At 41.1% G+C, this 20,180-nt stretch overlaps 1 protein-coding gene across 27 annotated transcripts in view; it reads left to right on the plus strand.

The window, feature by feature from the left end:
• Positions 1 to 15,320, plus strand: part of LPP (LIM domain containing preferred translocation partner in lipoma) — a 639,448-nt gene extending 624,128 nt beyond the window's left edge. For all 27 annotated transcript variants that reach the window (XM_045811268.2, XM_087861490.1, XM_087861508.1 and 24 more), the window contains 3 exons: positions 6,196 to 6,374; positions 12,014 to 12,134; positions 15,011 to 15,320. In XM_045811268.2, coding sequence (XP_045667224.1) covers positions 6,196 to 6,374; positions 12,014 to 12,134; positions 15,011 to 15,139 — 429 coding nt within the window. In that variant the 3' untranslated portion in view covers positions 15,140 to 15,320. The remainder of the gene's footprint in view (positions 1 to 6,195; positions 6,375 to 12,013; positions 12,135 to 15,010) is intronic.
• The last annotated feature ends 4,860 nt before the right edge of the window (positions 15,321 to 20,180 follow it).

The raw sequence follows: 20,180 nt of genomic DNA on the forward strand, positions 1-20,180 counted from the left end.
TTTGTTTCCTAGAGTTAGAGTCTCTTATGGTTTGTCTCCCTTTCTGATTTCATCTTACTTTATTTTTCCTTCCCTTCCCCTATATTCATCTGTTTTGTTTCTTAAGTTCCACATATGAGTGACATCATGTGGTATTTGTCTTTCTCTGACTGACTTATTTCACTTAGCATAATACCTCCTAGTTCCAGCTACGTCATTGCAAATGGCAAGACTTCAGTCTTTTTCAGGGCTGAGTAATATTCCAGTGTGTGTGTGTGTGTGTGTGTGTGTGTGTGTGTGTGTGTGTACTGCATCTTCTTTATCCATTCATCTGTCAGTGGACATCTGGGTTCTTTCCACAGTTTGGCTATTGTAGACATTGCTGCTATAAACATTGGGGTGCATGTGTCCTTTGAATTAATATGTTTGTAACCTTTGGATAATAATAATAATAAGTATTATTATTGTTATTAAGTATAGCTGATATACAATGGTATATTAGTTTCATGTGCACAACATAATGATTCCAACTTCCGGTTATAAAATGAATAAGTTATAGAGATGAAAAGTACAACAAGGGAATCGAGTCAGTAATAATGTAATAACTTTGATGGTGACAGATGGTAACTACACTTAACATGGTAAGCTTCAGAAGACTCTTTATCCCTCCTCAAAGAGAAGATGTGTCTGCCACTCCTAGTGGACCAGCTAGAGATTGAAAGGAGAAGGACTCAGTGAAGGGAGATGGCTAAGGTAGTTTCATACGTCCTCCTCCACCATTTGCTGGAAGCCCAAGCTTCCAGGCAGCCATATTCTTAGAACCTTCATTTTCTGATTTGTGGGCATATTATAGTAGTCTCCCTTTAGGCATATTTTACACCGTTTTTCCTTTGTAGCATAAATGTTCAGATTACCTGTCCTTTAAACCATGCTTCCGCAGACTATAAAGTCTTTCCTTAGAAACTGACTCAAGCTTCTATGCTGCTGCTGGGTTTAAGTAAATGGACGAAGTCTTGCAGCCAAGCCTCAATGCAAACAAAAACATTCTCTGGTCAAGCATGTCTGGTTTGTTCAACTCCATTACAGGGCTGCCTTTAAAAAAAAGAAAAAAAAAGTTAAAACCCACAAAGAGCAAAACACAAGCCCTGGGAAGACAGTTTGCAGCCACATCAGCTCGGATCACCAGGATAGAAAAAAAGCAGGGCCCTCATTGTCCAGAGCATCATTTTTCCCCAGACTTTCATCTTATGTTCTTCTGCTATTTTAATTTCACCACTTCAAAATGGGGGGAAAATAGGTTAATAGTTTCCATGAGTTTAGACTGTGACCAGAGGCATACTAAGCAATTTCAGAACCTCCAGCAACCACAGCTTTGAGGAGAGGATGGTGATGAGTTTACCAATTCATTTTGGAATGGATTCCAGAGCCAGGACAGTCAGACCCGTCCAGCAATGCCCGGGTAGGATGTAAACAATATTCCTTCATTCATTCTTTTTGCACACATTCATCCTGGGTTTAGTTTTATTCCAGGTAGTATACTGGGTGTAGTATGAGACCTCAGGATACGTTTTTAAGACATGGTCTCCGAGGTCTGCATTACCCTGCTACCAAAACCAGATTAAGAGAGCACAAAAAAAAAAAAAAAAAAAAAAAAGGAAACTACAGACCAACATCGCTGATGCGCACAGATGCAAAAATCCTCAACAAAACATTAGCAAACCGAATCCAACAATACAGGAAAAAAGTCATTAACCACGATCACGTGGAATTTATTCCTGTGTTTCAAGGGTGGTTCGGTATTCACAAATCAACCAGTGTGATACATCACACTAACAAGAGAAAGGTTAAAAAAATCATATGGTCATTTTGATAGATGCAGAAAAAGGGATTTGATAAGGTACAGCATTCATGATGAAACCCTCAACAAAGTAGGCTTAGAGGGAACACACCTCAGCATAATAAAGGCCGTACATGAAAAACCCACAGCTAGCATCATACTGACAGTTTTTCCCCTAAGATCAGGAACAAGACTACAATGTCCATTCTCACCACTTTTCTTCAACATGGTACTAGAAGTCCGAGCCACAGCACTCAGACAAAAGAAAAGGCGTCCAAATTGATAAGGAAGAAGTAAAACTTTGACTACTTACGGATAACATGGTATTATATATAGAAAACCCTAAAGACTCCACCAAAAAACTACTAGAACTAAAAAATAAATTCCATAAGGTCACAGAATACAAAATCAATACGCAGGAATCCATTGCATTCTTTTTTTTTATTATGTTATGTTAGTCACCATACTGTACATCATTAGTTTTTGATATCGTGTTCCATGATTTCATTGTTTGCATATAACACCCAGCACTCCATGCAATACATGCCCTCCTTAATACCCATCACCAGGCTAACCCATCCCCCAACCCGCCCCCCAAAACCCTCAGTTTGTTTCCCAGAGTCCATAGTCTCTCATGGTTCATCTCCCCCTCTGATTTCCCCCCTTCACTCTTCCCTTCCTTCTCCTAATGTCCTCCATTGCATTTCTATATACTAATAATGAAGCAACAGAAAGAGAAATTAAGAAAGCAATCCCATTTAAAATTGCACCAAAAATAATAAAATACCTAGTAATAAACTTAACCAAGGAGATAAAAAACCTGTACTCTGAAAACTGTACATCCATCATTGATGAAAGAAACGTAAGATAACACAAATGGAAAGATATCCCATGCTCATGGATTGAAAGAACAAATATTGTTAAAATGGTCATACTATGCAAAGCAATCTACAGATTTAATGCAATCCCTATCAAAATACTAATAGCATTTTTCACAGAACTAAAACAAACAATCCTAAAATTTCTATGGAACCACAAGACCCCAAACAGCCACAACAATCTTGAAAAAGAAAAAACAAAGTTGAAGGTAGCACAGTTCCAGATTTCAAGTTATACTACAAAGCTATAGTAATCAAAACAGTATGGTACTGGCACAAAAATAGACACACTGATCAATGAAACAGGATAGAAAGTCCCGAAACAAAGCCACAATTACGTGGTCAACTAATCTTCAATAAAAAGGCAAGAATACGCAATGGGAAAAAGTCTCTTCAAACAAATGGTATTGGGAAAACTGCTACATGCAAAAGAATGAAACTAGACCACTTTCTTAACACTATACACAAAAATAAACTCAAAATGGATTAAAGACCTAAATGTGATATTCAAAACCATAAAAATCCTAGAAGAGAGCACAGGCAGTAATTTCTCTGACATCAGCAATAGCAACATTTTTCTAGATATGTCTCCTGAGGCAAGGAAAATAAAAGCAAAAATAAACTATTGGGACTATATCAAAATAAAAAGCCTCTGCACAGTGAAGGAAACAATCAACAAAACTAAAAGACAGCCTGCTAAACATGAGAAGGTATTTGCAAATGACATATCCAATAAAGGGTTAGAAGGTTAGTTTCCAAAATATATAAAGAATGTATACAACTCAATACACACACACACACACACACACACAATAATCCAATTAATAAATGGACAGAAGGCATGAACAGACATCGCTCCGAAGAAGTCACCCAGATGGCCAACAGAAAAGATGCTCAGCATCACTTACCATCAGGGAAATGCAAATCTAAACTGTCAGAATGGCTAAAGATCAGAAACACAAGAAACAACAAGCATTGGCAAAGATGTGAAGAAAAAGGAACCCTTGTGCATTATTGGTGGGAATGCAAACTGGTGCAGCCACTATGCAAAATAGTAGGGAGGTTCCTCAAAAAGTTAAAAATAGAACAATCCTAAGATCCAGTATTGCACTATTGAGTTTTTACCCAAAAAATACAAAAACACCAGTTTGAAAGGATACATACTTCCATATGTTTATTGCAGCATCATTTACAATGGCCAAACTATGGGAGCAGCCCAAGTGTCCATCAATAGATGAATGGATAAAGAAGATAGGGTGTATATATACATAATGGAATATTACTCTGCCACAAAAAAGAATGAAATCTTGCCATTTGTAACAACATGGATGAAGCTAGAGTATATAATGCTAAGCAAAATAAGACAAAGAATGACAAATACCAAATGATGTCACTCATATGTGGAATTTAAGAAACAAAACAAATGAATAAAGGGAAAAAAAGAGAGAGCAAGAAACCAAGAAACAGACTCTTAACTATAGAGAACAGGCTGATGGTTGTCAGAGGAGAGGTGGGTGGGGAGATGGGTGAGATAGGTGAAGGGAATTAAGAGTACACTTGTTATGATGAGCACTGTGTGATATATAGAATCATTGTGGTATATAGAATCATTAGAATATATAGGATTATTGAATCACTGTATTGTACACCTGAAACTAATATAACACTGTATGTTAACTGCACTGGAATTAAAATTAAAAACTTTAAAAAGAAAGACATGGCCCCTTCCCTTAAAGAAATTAGTTTGCACAAATGTGCAAATAATTTTATAAAGATTTTATTTATTTATTTGTCAGAGAGAGAGAGAGAGCAAGCACAAGCAGGGGGAGTGGCAGGCAGAGGGAGAAGCAAGGAGCCCAATGTGAAACTCGATCCCAGGATCCTGGGATCATGACCTGAGCTAAGCAGACACTTAACTGACTGAGCTACCCAGGCATTCCACAAATAATTTTAATACAGAGGACACTGTAAGTGTTATTAAGTGCTTGGGAAGGGTAGAGAAAGAAGGAGTTGATTCCAACTGAAAGCATCATCGAGGAAGGCTTCACTGGGTTGCCTTCTGACCTGTACCTTGAAAGGTCAAAATGACGAGCTGTGGTTCATACTAGGCATTAGCCAGTGCACAGAAGTATGGAAGTTTCTTATAGGTTTGGGTAAGAGTGAGCAGTCTGAGACATTAGGGAAATCTGACCCTAGAAACGAAGGTTGAATGGCAGGTGAGGAATTAGGTCTTTTCACATTGTAGAGCTATAGAAGTTTTTGCTAGCAGCAAAGTTACTTCGTCACATGTGTGTTTTGGAAAGGGAACCAGAAGTCACTTTGGGGATAGGGAAGTGTTACAGGAGAGAGATGCAAACAAGGAAGCCAATCAGAGATTATTGCTATGGTTGAGACATCCGCACACTAGTTACGCACCTATGGGTATTTCTTACGTCATGGCCATTTAAAGGTTCTCGTGGTAAGAGGACAATTCCAGTTCCACATCTTTCTAATCAGATCCCCATCCCAGATCTATTCTAGATTGTCAACTCTGCATCAGTCCAGACATCTCACTTGGAATATAGCATATTACATGTGAAACATACTTGTTTGGTACGACAGCATGGGGTTCTAGGGAAGGATGGAAAGTTAATAGCTAATTTTATCAGTCTTTCTGAGTCCTGACTCAATATATGGTATCTTTTTTCAGGAGGGTTTTTGTTTTTCATTTTTAAAGTTCAGGATATTTTTAAAGCCAGAAAAATTAACTTTCTTAATTCACTTCTCCAAACTGGAACCCCACTAGGTTCAACATTTCTATCAAGAGCTCACAACACTGAACTTGGAGGTGGTGTTCGAATCAAGGCTTAAAATAATCAAAAGCCTCACTGATTATGCTGGGCTCTGATTGGGCTCTACACCCGGCATGCTCTGCGTGTCTCCATTGTCAGGCAGACCACTCTAAAATCTTAAGGTCCTTGGTGACCCTACCAGGTTTTTGATGACTAATCAAGTTTTAGAGTAGTGAAGTGTTCTTCCAGTAGAGAACCTGAGTTATGTAGTTCAGGGGTCAAAAAACTACAGCTGTGAGCTAAAGCCAGCCTGCTTTTGTAAATAAAGTTTTATTGGAACACAGTCATGTCCATTTACTTAGTACTGTTTACAACTGCCTTCACCCTATGAGAGCAGAACTGAATTGCTGCAACAAGACCAGAAATATTTTCTCTATGTGTCTTAACAGAAATGTTTGCCATCGACCCTGCAATAGTGGTAGAAGAGGGAGAGAAGTCAGAAGATATGTGTTCTAAATCTTAGATTTGCCACCACCTACCTGGGTGAATTTAGAAAAGACACTTGATCTATTTCACGTGTTTCCTTGATACGCACTCTCTTGTCTTCCAAGTACTGTGACAGGCACATGAGCCAATGTGTCTGTATGGAGCTGGTCATGCCATAAGGGACTAAATACATGGAGCTCTGCAAGTCCCAGCCTAACACTGGCATGTTTCTTTCCCTCCCCAGAATACCCTGGAGCAGTGCAGCGTGTGCTCCAAGCCCATCATGGAGCGGATTCTGCGAGCCACCGGGAAGGCCTATCACCCTCACTGCTTCACCTGTGTGATGTGCCACCGCAGCCTTGATGGGATCCCATTCACCGTGGACGCTGGTGGCCTCATTCACTGCATTGAGGACTTCCACAAGTAAGCAGTCTGCTCTGTTCCCTCGAGCCTGCCAGTCCCCTTGGAGTCTGTTCTCACTGCCTCGTATCTGGGCCATGCATTCTTCTCTCTCAGAGCTGTAGAATCTCAGGATTTGGTGGGACCTTAAGAAGAGCTTGTTTATCCCCCTCCTCTAATGCAGGAATGGGTATCAGTTAATCCAGCTGGCCCTCCAGCCTGGCTTCTGCTTGAAGCCTGCCCTGGGGCTGATCCGTCACATCTTTGTGTGGCTCTGATACTGGGAAGGTTGACTCAGCTGCAGAAGATGTGTATTGGAAAGAGGAAGGGTCCTGGGGTAGCCTTCCCTGGCCTCTACGTGAACAAGACGTGTTACAGTGGACAAACTGCTCAATGTCTCTAAGCTTTTCAGTCTGGTCATTAGAACAGAGTCTGTCTTAAAGCTCCCTGGGTATGACAGCCCAGGGTTCTCTCTCGAGCTGACCTCTACATTTTTGCCAATCTGTAGAGAGGAGGTCACGGGGAGATGGACATGGCCACAGAACAATTCACTCCCTCTTCTTAGTACAAGCCTCTCACATTTTTGGGTCAGTTTCATGTCATTAACAACATACTCACATCCTCCCATAACCTGTTTCCCTACCCAGGCCTTCTCTTCCTCAGGACTCTTTCTAATAGCATTAATGAATGCAGTCTTGTGCAGTCTTTTGAGGAAGATTAGAAAGTAGAGTCTCAAGGTCAAGACCACTTACTCATGAGCCTGAAAAAAAATGTGTCCTTATTCAGCTTTCTCATTCATCGGGCCCCCTTTATTATAGCTGGGGTTTTCATGAAAGCTTGTACAGTTTTGTGTTTTGCTTCTTTTTATTTGGCCCCTTTGTTAGTTGGTGAATTGGTTGATGACATTTGTTGCGTATATTTCGGAACTTTACGAAAGCCATAGAGATGATCTGTAAGTGGTAGGCACGGAGGCTTTCTGGCTTGCTTGCTGGGCAGTCTGAGTCTTTGAGGACAGCCCGCAGCTCTCACAGAGATAAAGCTCACGTTGTTCCCCAGTTTGGGTCTCCATTTTACGGCCTCCAGATGTGCAGTCTTATGGGTTAATTTTCCCTGCTCTGTTGACTGTCAACGATCAGGAAGAACTTGCCACAGGCAGTTTGGGGACCTGAGACTGCTCTATTTTAAAAGTGAATTTCCTGACCACTTTCCAAGTAGCAAAGAAAGTGAAAAGCTCACCAAAAGACATGAGGCTGAATGAATTAAAAAAAAAAAAAAAAATCCAGAGGCAGGAATTTTCAACCTGAATTAGATAAGTAAGGGCTCACTTTGAAAGGGCAGTCACAGCATAAATTGTACCTCACGTTATTGATATTTTTAGCTTGTAATTACACATGGAAAAAAAAAAAAAAAAACCCTGTATCTATTTAAGGGAAGTGAAAAGATACCGATGGGGAGTGTGTTTCTGTCACAGTTTCTCTCCTTTCTTAGACGTACCCTAATCCAAGGAAGACTGGTAGATGTAATCAGAGCACACATGTTTCTGTTGCTTGGAAAAGACTGATCTATTACACCCCCCAATTAAAACAGGAAATCAATTGTGACAAATGGAAGTTTATATCTCTGCCATTTATCTTTCATTTCTAAGAGTGAGGAGCATAATTAGAGACTTGGGACTGGTGACATAAGCGTGTGGGTCTGAACACTCCAGACAAGCAGTCTTAGCAGCTAAAAGGGAAGAACCATCTCCAAGCCCCAGCTCCGCCTCCCACCCCACCACCACCACCAATTCAATGGCATGTTAAAACACAAATTATTTTTTTTAAATAATGTCTGCATGATTGGCAGGTATGTAGAGAGTAAAGCTTTTTGATCTTTTCGCCATTTCCCAAAGGAAAATAAGAGCTACATTTTACAGAACTCTGTTTCTGAGCCTTGAAAGTACTAGAACACAAAGCAGCTAAAACCCCCACCCAGGGTGGGCATTGCCGGGATAACAAGAGGGCACATAGGGGGATACAGCCTCCTTTTGCAGACTGTTTTGGGGGGCCTCGTTCTTGGTCTCCCTCTATGAGCTTTTAGGAAGCACCTTTCAATTCAGTTCAACCACATCTACAAAGAGTCCTCTGTGTGCTCAGTGCTAAAGGAGAGAGGTACCAGGAGAGAAACTGTAGGGGTAGAAAATGCACACAGAGAGAAAAGCCCCTGTCAGCAAGGAGCTTGCCAGGAGGAGGGGGAGAATAAGCACAGGGTGTGTGTGATATCAGGCAGAAGGGGCCAGACACGATGAGACAGGCAGAGGCAAAGGCTTGAGCTGTCAGAGTCAGAGGAGATTACTTGGCCCTGAGATCTGGGGAGGCTTTCTGGAAGCAGAATTTGAAGAGTATTTTAAGTGAGAAATGGAGATTCCTGACAGCAGGAACAACTCAGGAAATAAAGAAGGGCACGAAGTGAGGAAGGGCTTCTCTACATTCATGGAAGATTTGCTTGGCTGTAACTAGAGCAGCCTGGGAGTGGAAGTTACTGTGAGATACAGAAGGCCCATGAGAAGCGATTCATCGCGCCTGCTTAGCATCCTGTCTTCTAAACCAGTGCTTCCCAAATGTTAATGTGCTTACAAGTCACCTAGGGATCTTGTTAAACTGCAAATTCGAATTCAGTAGGTCCGGGGTGGGACCTACAATTCTGCATTTCTGACAAGCTCCCCGGTGGTCTTGGACTGCATTTTGAGTAATAAGCTTCCCAAATACTATTTTTAAGGCCTTGTAAATGGGCCATCCCCTGCATAACCACCTTCGGTCAAGTTTGGCCCAAGTCCTCCATCCTATTAGGTACCAACTCTTTTCTCATATGTTATTTCAGATGACTGCTCAAACTGGTTCCCTGGCAAACTGACTGTATCCACCCTTGTCAACACACACACACATACACACTTTCACATTTCACCTAAATAGCCATCTTTCAAGCCCCAACTCATTTACCTCCTCCTCTGAGAACACTTCCCTAACCTCAGCCCCTCCCTACCCCCCTGTTTGAATTTATATCTCTTTCTCTATGTTCTATAGGGTTTTGTAAATCAGGTAGAGCTAGTACTTAACCATAGCCTGATAGTAATAAAGAATATACATACATGCAAACAGCTTTACCCTTACCGCCTTCGATCATTTTCGCAAAATGACAAGATCTGTATATCTCAACTAATAGAACAAATGCAGAAATATATAGAACTCCCTCACCAGTCTGACTGCTGGAGTCCTAGCTTATTTCTGTATTTCTGGTGCCAGGACAGTGAGCTCAGAAAAGCTGGCTTATTTAAGTGACCCTTTCATTGCATTGAGCCTTTATTTCATTATCTGTGCTTTCTTATCAGAGACATTACACTCGTCCACTTATTTGTGTAATCAGCACCCATTTGTTGATTGCCAGAAATGTGCCAGGACAAAGATGATGAAGACCGGCCCCCTCTGAGCCTTGGCTCCTGTGGCTGTGAAGCAGAGATGATAAAAACTATTTCTTCATAATGTTGCTGTCAGCAAATAATGAGGTCAAGTGCACAGAGTGCTTAACAAGGCTTGGCACATCATAAGCCCACAATATATGGTAGCTGTTTGAACCATCAAATGTGTTTTTTCCTCAAATTTATTATTATTATTATTATTGTTGTCTGTTTAGTGAGCTGAGCCTTGAAACAGACCACCTGGGATTTAGAACAGTCTTCAAAATGCCGGCCAAGGAACACTGTGGGGACTATGGAAACCACTTCCTGTCTCTTCACTTTGTTTTTTCTCATCATGGAAATGAGGCCAATTGGTAGGAAGGAACCATTACTCAGCAAGAATACAATTCACGCCTTTCCAAAGAGGAAGGACCTTGAGATTAAACATAACGGTCCAGATAACATCTTTTTATAGAGCAATATGGCAGACACCTCATTTCATGAGCTATAGCCTGAAATTCTGCTGTCTGTCCTGGTCACAGGAGTTGTTTCTGGAGATTCAGAGATTGAGCAAAACCTGCCAGCTGGAAGCTCACAGTTTAGTGATCCCCAAGGATGTGCACATAATTACTACTAAAACAGGCAAATTCAGTGAAAGAGATCCTATTCTAAAGAAGTAGGTAATTGTAGTTGTGGAAAGAGGGGCAGGCTCACGATTCAATGACAGGCGAGACATACTTCTGACCTCACAGAGCTTACAGTCTCGACGGGCTTGGGGAAAGGAAATTCTGCCCTGGATTCCGGAAACCTGCTCATTTCACTACTGATGACCCAGATTCAAAAATAATCAGGTAGTCCGAAGCAGTTTTTTTTTTTTTTTTAACCACTGAGTGTAAACTTCTCGCATAAAATGCCAATTATAACAACTCTGATTACTGCTGCAGTTGTACCATGATCCTTTTTAATTTTTCTTTCATAGCAATCAATTGATCTGCTGCTTAATTCATATTTATTTAGATTGCAGCCACACAGATGCCTTTTGGGTTCTGCCAAGAAAATTAATATGTACATATAGAGTATAATGTATGTAAAACTGCTTTGACAACCATAAAGTACTCTGCAAAGTATTAGATTACTATCATTATTTCTTTTTAAGTCTCACTACAAATAGATAAATTTTAACGTCATTAATCTCAAAACCATTACCATGAAAAAAACCTGCTCGCACAGTCTGTCTTTTTTTTTCCCCCCATGTCTTCGGTTTTTATCCGTGGCCATTTCAAATCATGTCTCATTTCACACCTTCCCAAATGCCACCCCTCTTTTCCAGGAGGTGCAGATGAATACACAGCCTGTATTTGCAGCCTCTTAATCTGTTACGAGAAACAAATTTTAGGGCCGTCGGTCATATTAAGGAATATTAAGAGATTAGGAAATATTAAAATTCCTCACCACCAGTTAACCTCAAAAGCACACATACGTGTGTGCATAGCTACACGCGTCAGTGTCCACACCTTTTGAAAGTGCTGAGACCCTCTAAAGAATAAAGAACTTGACAGCTTTTGAACTTTTTTTCTTTTCAAACCAGAGCTGAACACAGATGAAATGCAGGAAGTGCAAGACTTGGTCGTAGTGAGTTTGTAGTAAAGTTTGGTGTATTTAAACTCACTAACCTCTGCCGTTTTGAAAAGATATGTGGTTGAGGTTTCTTGTGTTAATTCCTAGCTCAGTTTCATAGGAAGAGGCTCTAATAAGTGGGAATGACACAGTTACCAACCTCAGAGTATTTGTGTAGGGCCCGGGGAGCACGTATAAAAGTCTAGAAGCAAAAGTCAAGCAAAGGAAACAAGGAAGGGCCCCCAGGACCCTGCCCTAGCCCAGGGTCTGTGTTTGCAATCTGTCCACCAGCGAACTTCATGCAACGTATCAAGTAGCTAATAGCTCCTAGGTGCTCTTTATGCATAAGTGATACACACACTAACTCCCCCACCTCACCAAATATCACAATGTTCATGGTCTAGAAGGACCTCAACAGTCACCAAATCTAAATCCCTTATTTTACAGCTGAGGAAGCAGACCCGGAGAAGGAAAGTAACTTGCTCAAGGTCACACAGGATGACAGAGCAGATGTCCTGACCCTTAATGACTCCTTTTCTTTTCACTTCTGGGTCTCACCCATTTGTCAGTGTCTATCCTCAATGCCTAACCAGACCTGTGTCTCCATTTTCAGGAAATTTGCCCCCCGATGTTCTGTGTGCAAGGAGCCTATCATGCCAGCCCCAGGCCAGGAGGAGACTGTCCGGATTGTGGCTCTGGATCGCGATTTCCATGTGCATTGCTACCGGTGTGAGGTCTGTGGTCAGCGTCCCCACCCTGTCAGGCCATGGCAGGCATGGAAAGGCCCAACAGAACTTGGTTTTCGCAAATATAGCAGTTATTTAATCTGGGAAAGCCCCCTGGTGCCTGTGTTCACAGGACCCGGGTTTTAGATTTTAGGCCTTCATTTAATGCTAGTGACACTGGATAAGTCACTTTACTGCTCAGTCTCAATTTCTCCACCTGTGAAAAGAACTCAGATTCTTATAAACCTCCCCAAATTTGGCCGAGCGACTAAAATGCAAAACTATATATTAAAGGATATTGTAAATCACAAAGTCCTAAATTAGTAACAAATGGTATTCTTGTTACTGTTACTATTATCAGTACACTGAATCTTTAACCGTGGCTCTGATACTTTTATGGCACAGAGATGCCATTCTCACCCATCGAGAAGGATAAAAATTCACTCCTCTCAAAGAGGTGGGAACTTGATGTTCCAGGTCATGGAGATTGGTTGACTTACAAGCACTGACTGAGCACTCAAGACAGGCTGTCAGGCGACTGCTAAGGGGTCCAGGGAGGTACGTACAGGTGCTATGGGAATGCACACAGGAGGCCTGTAACCCAGGCTGGAAGTGAAAAGGAAGGCTTTCTGTCCAAGGGACATGCAGTCATTTCTACAGCAAAGGGCAGGAGTCCTTCCCCTATAATCTGTGTGTCAAAAGGGCACTATATTCAGAAAGTGATTTTAAAAAGTTTTCGTATCCTGGTTCTAGTTACCCAGAGCCCCTGCTTTGAAGCTGTTTTCTTGTTTTCCACTAGCTCTCCCGAGGACAGTAGTTCTCAGTCCTCTCTTCTCTCTGCGAAGGATAGTATGAACTGCCTTACCACCACGCCCTCACACATTGGTTCATCTAGTCCCACTGGGTGATCTTCCCAAGACACGGGCTGGCGGGGCTGCCCCTGGTGCTCTGGGACTGCGTTCATTGCACTCACTGCCCTAGCTGAAACCCACCACCCGATTGATGTGGGGTTCTTTGTTTTGCCCTAGAGCCCAAGTTGCATCTCTCTCTGTGTCCTTAGCATGAGAAAAGATGATAAATTTGCAGCTTTTACATCAGATGTTATGACTACAGAGGAATAACCAGCTCCAGCCTTAAAACTAACCCCAATCGTAAGTGTGAAAGAGCTGCTAGATGCCTTTGAGGTCGTTTTACAGATGGAGAAATTGAGGCTTAAAGAAGAAAAGCTTGCCAGCATTGCTCCCACACTCCCTACGCATACGAATAGGCTTTGACTTTTAATGGTTTTGGGTTTTGTGCCCAGATGTGTGAAAGTTACATCTCCTTCCAGAGGAAATGAGAGCAGTACAAATGAAGTTTGCTTTAAAGTCCTGTGAAGTTTTTTACAAAACAAAGCTATAGCATGGGAGGAGCACTGAATCAGAAGAGGGCAGACCGTCCTTCTAGTCCTACCTCAGACACTGCATGGCAATGGAGAACTCACTTCCCTCTCTGCTCCTCACTTCCCCATCTCTATAAACGAGGAGGGTGTACCGGACGCCCCGGGTGGCCCCTTTGGGTTCTCAGAGTCAAGGCGTTGATGATGCCAACACTGTCGTTGACTCCAAGGCTCTTCACGGTGCCCAGGTGACCGTAGAGGTCAGCTCATTAAATGCTTACAGCCCTGTCATTTATGAAATTTCCTTCTTTCTTTATTGCGATGAAAAGAGTTCACTTAATTCCATTATGCAGTGTCCCGAATGCCTCTAGAGCGGCAGAATATCTGCTTGCTCATTTTGGCAAAGCCGGGGGGAGCCTGACTCCTGCTGCCATGGCTGCTGCTTTCTGAGCTTTCATTTAATTGTTAGTCAAATGCAGATGTGAGGCCCAGTGACCTCCTTACTGTCTTAATGGACAGCAAAAGCAGGGCATGCAGGGGTGGTCGCCTTTTGGAAGAGTTTCTGCTGAAGTTAGCAAGGGCACGCACCGCCAGAGGAAGTCCTGTATTTTTCTTTTCAAAGAAACTTCCATTTCCTCCAAAGGTAAGGGCAGGATTTGGCTGTTACATGACACTTTTCAAAATGGAGCTGCAAAGGTGCTGTTGACAGTCTTACGTTCCTTTGATCCTTTATAGCTCTGTAGCTCCCATATTTGTTTCAAAGTACATCCACATCCATTTCCCTCTTTGATCCTCCCAACAGTTTGGTGAGGTGGGACGCAGGAATTCTTTTCAGTGGCACAAGGGCAGAGCTAAGGGGTGGCCCGGGAGGGGCCGTCTCCCCGTCCAACACATTCCTCTGCACCACACTGTCTCCTTCAGAACATGCAGCAAGCCAGTGCTCCCAGCACCCTTCAGGGTTTTATTTTCCCACTACAGTTGGGGCCAGTATGCAGAGCCTAGTCTGGCCCTTCTGCTTGGAAGGAGGCACTCCACAGCCCTGCTTCTGCCCGAAAACAGCCAAGGAATTCTGTCCCTGCACCTGTGTATTCCTTTTGAGAGATCCTCAGACTCATGACAAAGGGTAAAGCTGACTTAGCGGTTAGGGATCTCCTCTTGTTTTCTCTTCTCTTGTTCTTGCTACTTTTGTTGCTTGGGTGAGAGAACAAAACTACTACTTGGGGCCCCAGACCCTTGGGTTCTTCTCTTCTTGGACTTGCCTTTCCTATGAAGTCACCTGAAGGGGGGTCATTTGACTTTGTTTGTGTTTATGTCCCCAGTCTCTTGTGCGGCGCAATTCCAGGTAGTGTGTTGTTTCCTGGGGAAGAACTGGAGGGGGGCGGCGGTACAGGAAGAAGAAAGGTAGTAAGTGGCCACGGTATGGAGGCCTCTCGCAGAAAGCTAAGGAAGGCATCCTCATGTCCGTCGTTTCCAGTTTCACTCACATCCCTGCCGTCTGTTTGTCCAGGATTGTGGTGGTCTCCTGTCCGAAGGAGATAACCAAGGCTGCTACCCCCTGGACGGACACATCCTCTGCAAGGGCTGCAACTCCGCCCGCATCAGGGTGCTCACCGCCAAGGCCAGCACCGACCTGTGAATTCAGTCGCCTGCTCCGCTGGTTAGTTGGTGACGCCGAGAAGAAGGAAACACAAGAAAAAGATAAGAAAAGAAATGGGAAAATACAGGAAAGGCAATCACGCCGTGGGATGGTCTCTGTTCTTCATCTAATATTAACCTTTCTTTAGAAGCACATAGATGATGTGATTTCTTTTTTTTTTAAGTTCTCACCAAATACACATTTCACATTTAATCATGCAGGACCTTGATGGGCCTTTGTTCCCAAGGACTTCCACATTTTTGCACGGATTATACTCCATCCCGTTCACTTCTGCATTCCTGTAACTTTTAATCCCTATGTTTGCCTCACTTTTCATCTGCTTGAATGGCTTTTTTTAGTGTGGTATTTGCTGTCACACAGTTTTTCCTGGGTGAGTCGGCCAACTTACAGGTGCTTTTAGGCTTGAAGGGTCCATCTTATCAGTTTCTTGCGGCCTGTGATCAGAAAAGATCGCCATTCTTTTTCTGTGTATTGAAAAGTACAGCTTTCTGTTGCTCTAAACTGGTCACACCCCTTGGGGGACGGGGGGAAGCGTGCCATGTGTATGTTAGGCTACAAAGAATTTAAGCTGTAAATTACATAGGTTAAAACAAGCCCAAATTTAATTTGCCACCCAATTTGGTTGGAAATTCAAAATCTCTAGTGACCAGTGGTCAGGGCTCATTTGAAAACAGATATTGGTGAGAGAAATCCAAAGTTTGCTTTTTTTGTAAAGGAATTACAGGTGGGATATGCTGGGGAAAAAGCATTTTGGGGGTATTTTGAAAAGCCTATTATTATCCCACAGTACCATCTTAAGATTTCCTTTTTCCATGCTACCTAGACATCGTAATTCAGACAAACTTTGTTTTCTCTGAAACATAACATTTCTGATACTGTCCCACTTCTCATCTCAGACATACTGCCATGTTTTGTTTTGGGTTTTTTTTGTTTTTGTTTTTGTTTTTGTTTTTATAATATCCAAATACAACTACCAAAGTTGAGTTTTCTCCAGAGGAAGACAGTTGTAAAGAACTGTTCCTATTCTTCTCCCCCCCCTGCCCCCCAGGCCCGGGTCCTTTTTGCCTGACAACTGCAAATCAGATACACAAAATAAAATTGTGAAGTTTTGTTTAGTTTACTTTAAAAAGACAGGAAAGCTTGAAAAAATTGTGAAACCGCAGTTTCATCACTCCCATAATCCTGCTGCAACTCAGATTGCATATCACGGGAGACGTTTTCATATCATCGATGTGACATTTACACCACACTTTCAAAGACAATCACTGAAAAAAAAATTGCCTTTCTGAGCTAAAAATATGCAGACTCTCTGCTTGGAATCTTTATTCAAACTCTTACTGGGCATTGAAACGCTTGCTTGCCAACTACAGAACCATTCTATTGGGTTCTAACTTGTTTCTTTTAAAGAGAGACTCCCGTCTTTGTAACGGCAGGTTGCCATTTTGTAAACTAATCGGGTATTTTGGATTGAGATTTCTTAAACGTTTCTTCAAATCTTCCACAAGTATATACTTTTAAATTATGAAGTATTTTAAGTATACACAAAATATAAATAATAATATAATGAATCCCTGTATACATAACACCCAGTTTAAGAAATCCAGTAAAACATATAGTTACATTCCCTTACTCACCCTTCCCTGAGTCCACAAATACCTTTTTCGTGATTATAACGTGATGAAGTCGATTTTCTAGTCTGACTTTTATTTTAATTTTTAATTTTAACACTAGAACCGAAATGAAAAATTATTTGTGCATGTTTTGAATTATACCCCATGCCTCAGGAATTCCAATTACATTTATTTTACTTTAGTAGGAATGATTGTAAAAATGGTTCCGTTTTCTTTTCTTTTTTTTTTTTTTTTCAATAAGAAATTCTTAAGCCTACGGTCATTAGCTCATCTAAGTTAATTTGTGGCTCTTTTGCCTTGGTTACCCAGAGTAACTGCCAGAGTTGCGACTTTTCAAAGTTTTCTTGGGAAACTTTGCCTTTCCTTACTTTGCTCCTCTTATCATTGGCCTTGTAGTTTTCTTAATGTGAAATAGAATGGAATTCATTTTGGGCAACATGTGAATTTTAGGATACAACAGCGACTGTATCTCTGAATTTCTGTCCTCCAAATTCAAGATCAGACATCCTGATGACCTCAGAGAGCACTGACTATTAAACAATTGGAGAGATGATGTAATTTGCTTGAATTGCTTCAGCAATTTGTTTCCTGTGAAATACTTGGGGGAAATTCTGTTTAGGCCAAAAGCCCAATTTATTGAGAGATGGATTTTATCTCTTGAAGTGCAGTCATATTATTATGAATTTTGCCAAAAGAGAAAAATGTATGAAATATTTATACTATAAAAATGCAATAACATTCTACTTGTTTGTTACATTTAAGTCCATGTGTAACTAAATGTTTACAAGCCAAAACATTTTAAAAAGAGAGATAAAGTTATAAGAAAATGTTGTCACAGACCCATCACTGTGGCATTGCCAGAATACTGCTTTCTTTCAATCTTTATAGTACATTTTATCACATAACCTCAGAGTATCTTTACCAAAGAGCTTTAAAGTAAATCTCTTTTTAATATAGACTTATTATACTTTTATAATAACGAATGTGCACAAACACATATGCAGAAATATTTAGATTTAGATTTCTTTTCTTTCACAAGGTATAATAAGGAAAGGATCCTACATATTTTATTCCAGGATTTCTTAAGTATATGATTTATATTGCTTTCTTGTCTTTCCTATTAATCATTTGGTTTAAACAATGCCAAATCACTTTTTACTGTTTTAGTTACATGAAATTTTGCCTATAACAGAGACAGAAAGATCACATTACCTTAACAATTATAATTCCTTTGTCTTTTGGTATGTTTTCCTGATTGTTATTTAAATTCATAAATAATAGGAAAATCAGAGTTTATAAGAGAAAATTTGTTAAACTATACCGGCTTTAAAAAATTGTCAAGAGCACGAATATTTGGTAATTCTGTGGGATGAGAGACATGGAAAAGGAAAAAAAAACCCACTATGTCATGGGCTCTGCACACCATTTCAAAATCAGATTTCTTCACTGTCTGGATCCCTAGCTCACACTGACTCAACGTAGAGTCTCGTTTGCAAGCAAAATTGCATTTAAAACTCAAAACTAAGTCATGCGTCCCAACATAAGGCATCAAAGCTTTGAGATGCTGGACATCTCTGCAGCTCAAGGATGTGGGTTCTTTTTCCTGTCATTGACAAATTGTTTTCATAGGGGCAACGTCTCCGATCAAAATTACTTCATTGGCTGTATGCTGACTAATGCAGCCGAGATATCAACACTATCATTGTTTCCGCACTACGCATGATTCTGCAAAGATGTTTATTGTGATGTTTAAAGTATATAAAACTCTAACTACATTTAAGCACGTGTTTTTATTTGGGTTCAGAGGAAGAAAGAGAGCACTTTTACAACGGGGCTGTAGTAGAGGGTTTGTAGAATATAGACCGGACTCTAAAAACACAACTTCCAACAATTTTCCTAATTAGTAAAAAATCCTAATAATGTGAACCAGCCAGGAATAACAGTGTTATTTCTATTTGATATGGTTTGGGCTTCTCTTGTCAAATCTGCGTCGGCTGCCCCCTGATCCCTCCGTCATCAAGTTTTGAAGGGTGTCGGGGAAATTATGGCAGCTGCTAGGGAGATCAGGGAAACACTGATGTGACCTCCCAGCCTCTCACCACTCCTCTTGGCTTGGAAAGGCTTCTTTTTCTCATAGACAGTTCTAGAAATATTGCCATGCTACCTTAGTATTTCACATTTGTAGTTTAAACAAGTGATTGTCCATCTGTTGCCTCGAGCTACAGTACATGTGTGTTATGAATGAAATATGACAGCATGTTCCATACCCTGCTTTAGCCATCTGTAGGAAACCAGTAGGCTGAAAAAGATATGCCTCTGCAAAATGTGCCTGAAGTCCCGTTCTTGAGATCGCTCTCTCGGGGCACTTTCGTGGGAGACGATCAGAGAGCAACATGTATGTGTGCCTTATTTTTAGAGTCTCTACACTTCTACTCCACTAGAGAGCCCGTAACGTTAGTCATCATCTCCCAGATTTCCAAGATACACTCATCGAAAGGAAAACAAAATCCAGAGAAGCGTAAACTCTTTATCTTAATGTGTTCTAATAGTCTTTCTTTTCTCCTTGTCTCTTGGAAGGACCTTGTGGATTCCTGAATTAAGAAAACAATTTTTTGGGGCGCCTGGGTAGCGCAGTCGTTAAGCGTCTGCCTTCGGCTCAGGGCGTGATCCCAGTGATCTGGGATCGAGTCCCACATCGGGCTCCTCCGCTGGGAGCCTGCTTCTTCCTTTCCCACTCTCCCTGCTTGTGTTCCCTCTCTCGCTGGCTGTCTCTCTGTCACATAAATAAATAAAAAATCTTTAAAAAAAAAAAAGAAAACACTTTTTTGCCAGAAGGTGATGTTTCAGATGTTGTTAGTGATGATGTCTGGTCCTCCTCTGGTTGTAGTCGGATAATGAAGGTAGACTTCCATTGGAGCCTTTCCCACCCATTCAGCATATCCACTTTCAGTATTTGTCATAGCTTTTTGGTTTGTCTGTTGTCTTAATTTAATAGTGGACAGAACAGGTTGAGTTCTGAGTCATTCTTATGGGTACAACCTTGGACGTGTCAGGTTGTTATTTACGTGACAGATACATAGAATGAAACTCTTCTCAAGAGACTGTTGTCTGGGTCCCATATTACATATTATTTCAAACCTTTAAAAATTATCTGATTAAAAATTATTAAAGTTATTAAATTCTAATTATTAAAAATCATTAAATTATTAATTGTTATTAAAAATTATTAAAATTATCTGATTATCTGATTTGGTGAGAATTCTTCTTCTTTCCCTCTTCACCTCTTTTTCTCCCTCCTTTTTTTCCTCCTGCTTTCCTTTCTTACATTCTGTCCTGCTTTTCATCCTACCTATTAATATTATTGTGCTTGGACTTTTCATAAGTAAATT

The sequence above is a fragment of the Ursus americanus genome, chromosome 4 (assembly GCF_024610735.1).
Source record: "Ursus americanus isolate L20-20 chromosome 4, mUrsAme1.1.p, whole genome shotgun sequence".
Lineage (NCBI taxonomy): Eukaryota > Metazoa > Chordata > Mammalia > Carnivora > Ursidae > Ursus > Ursus americanus.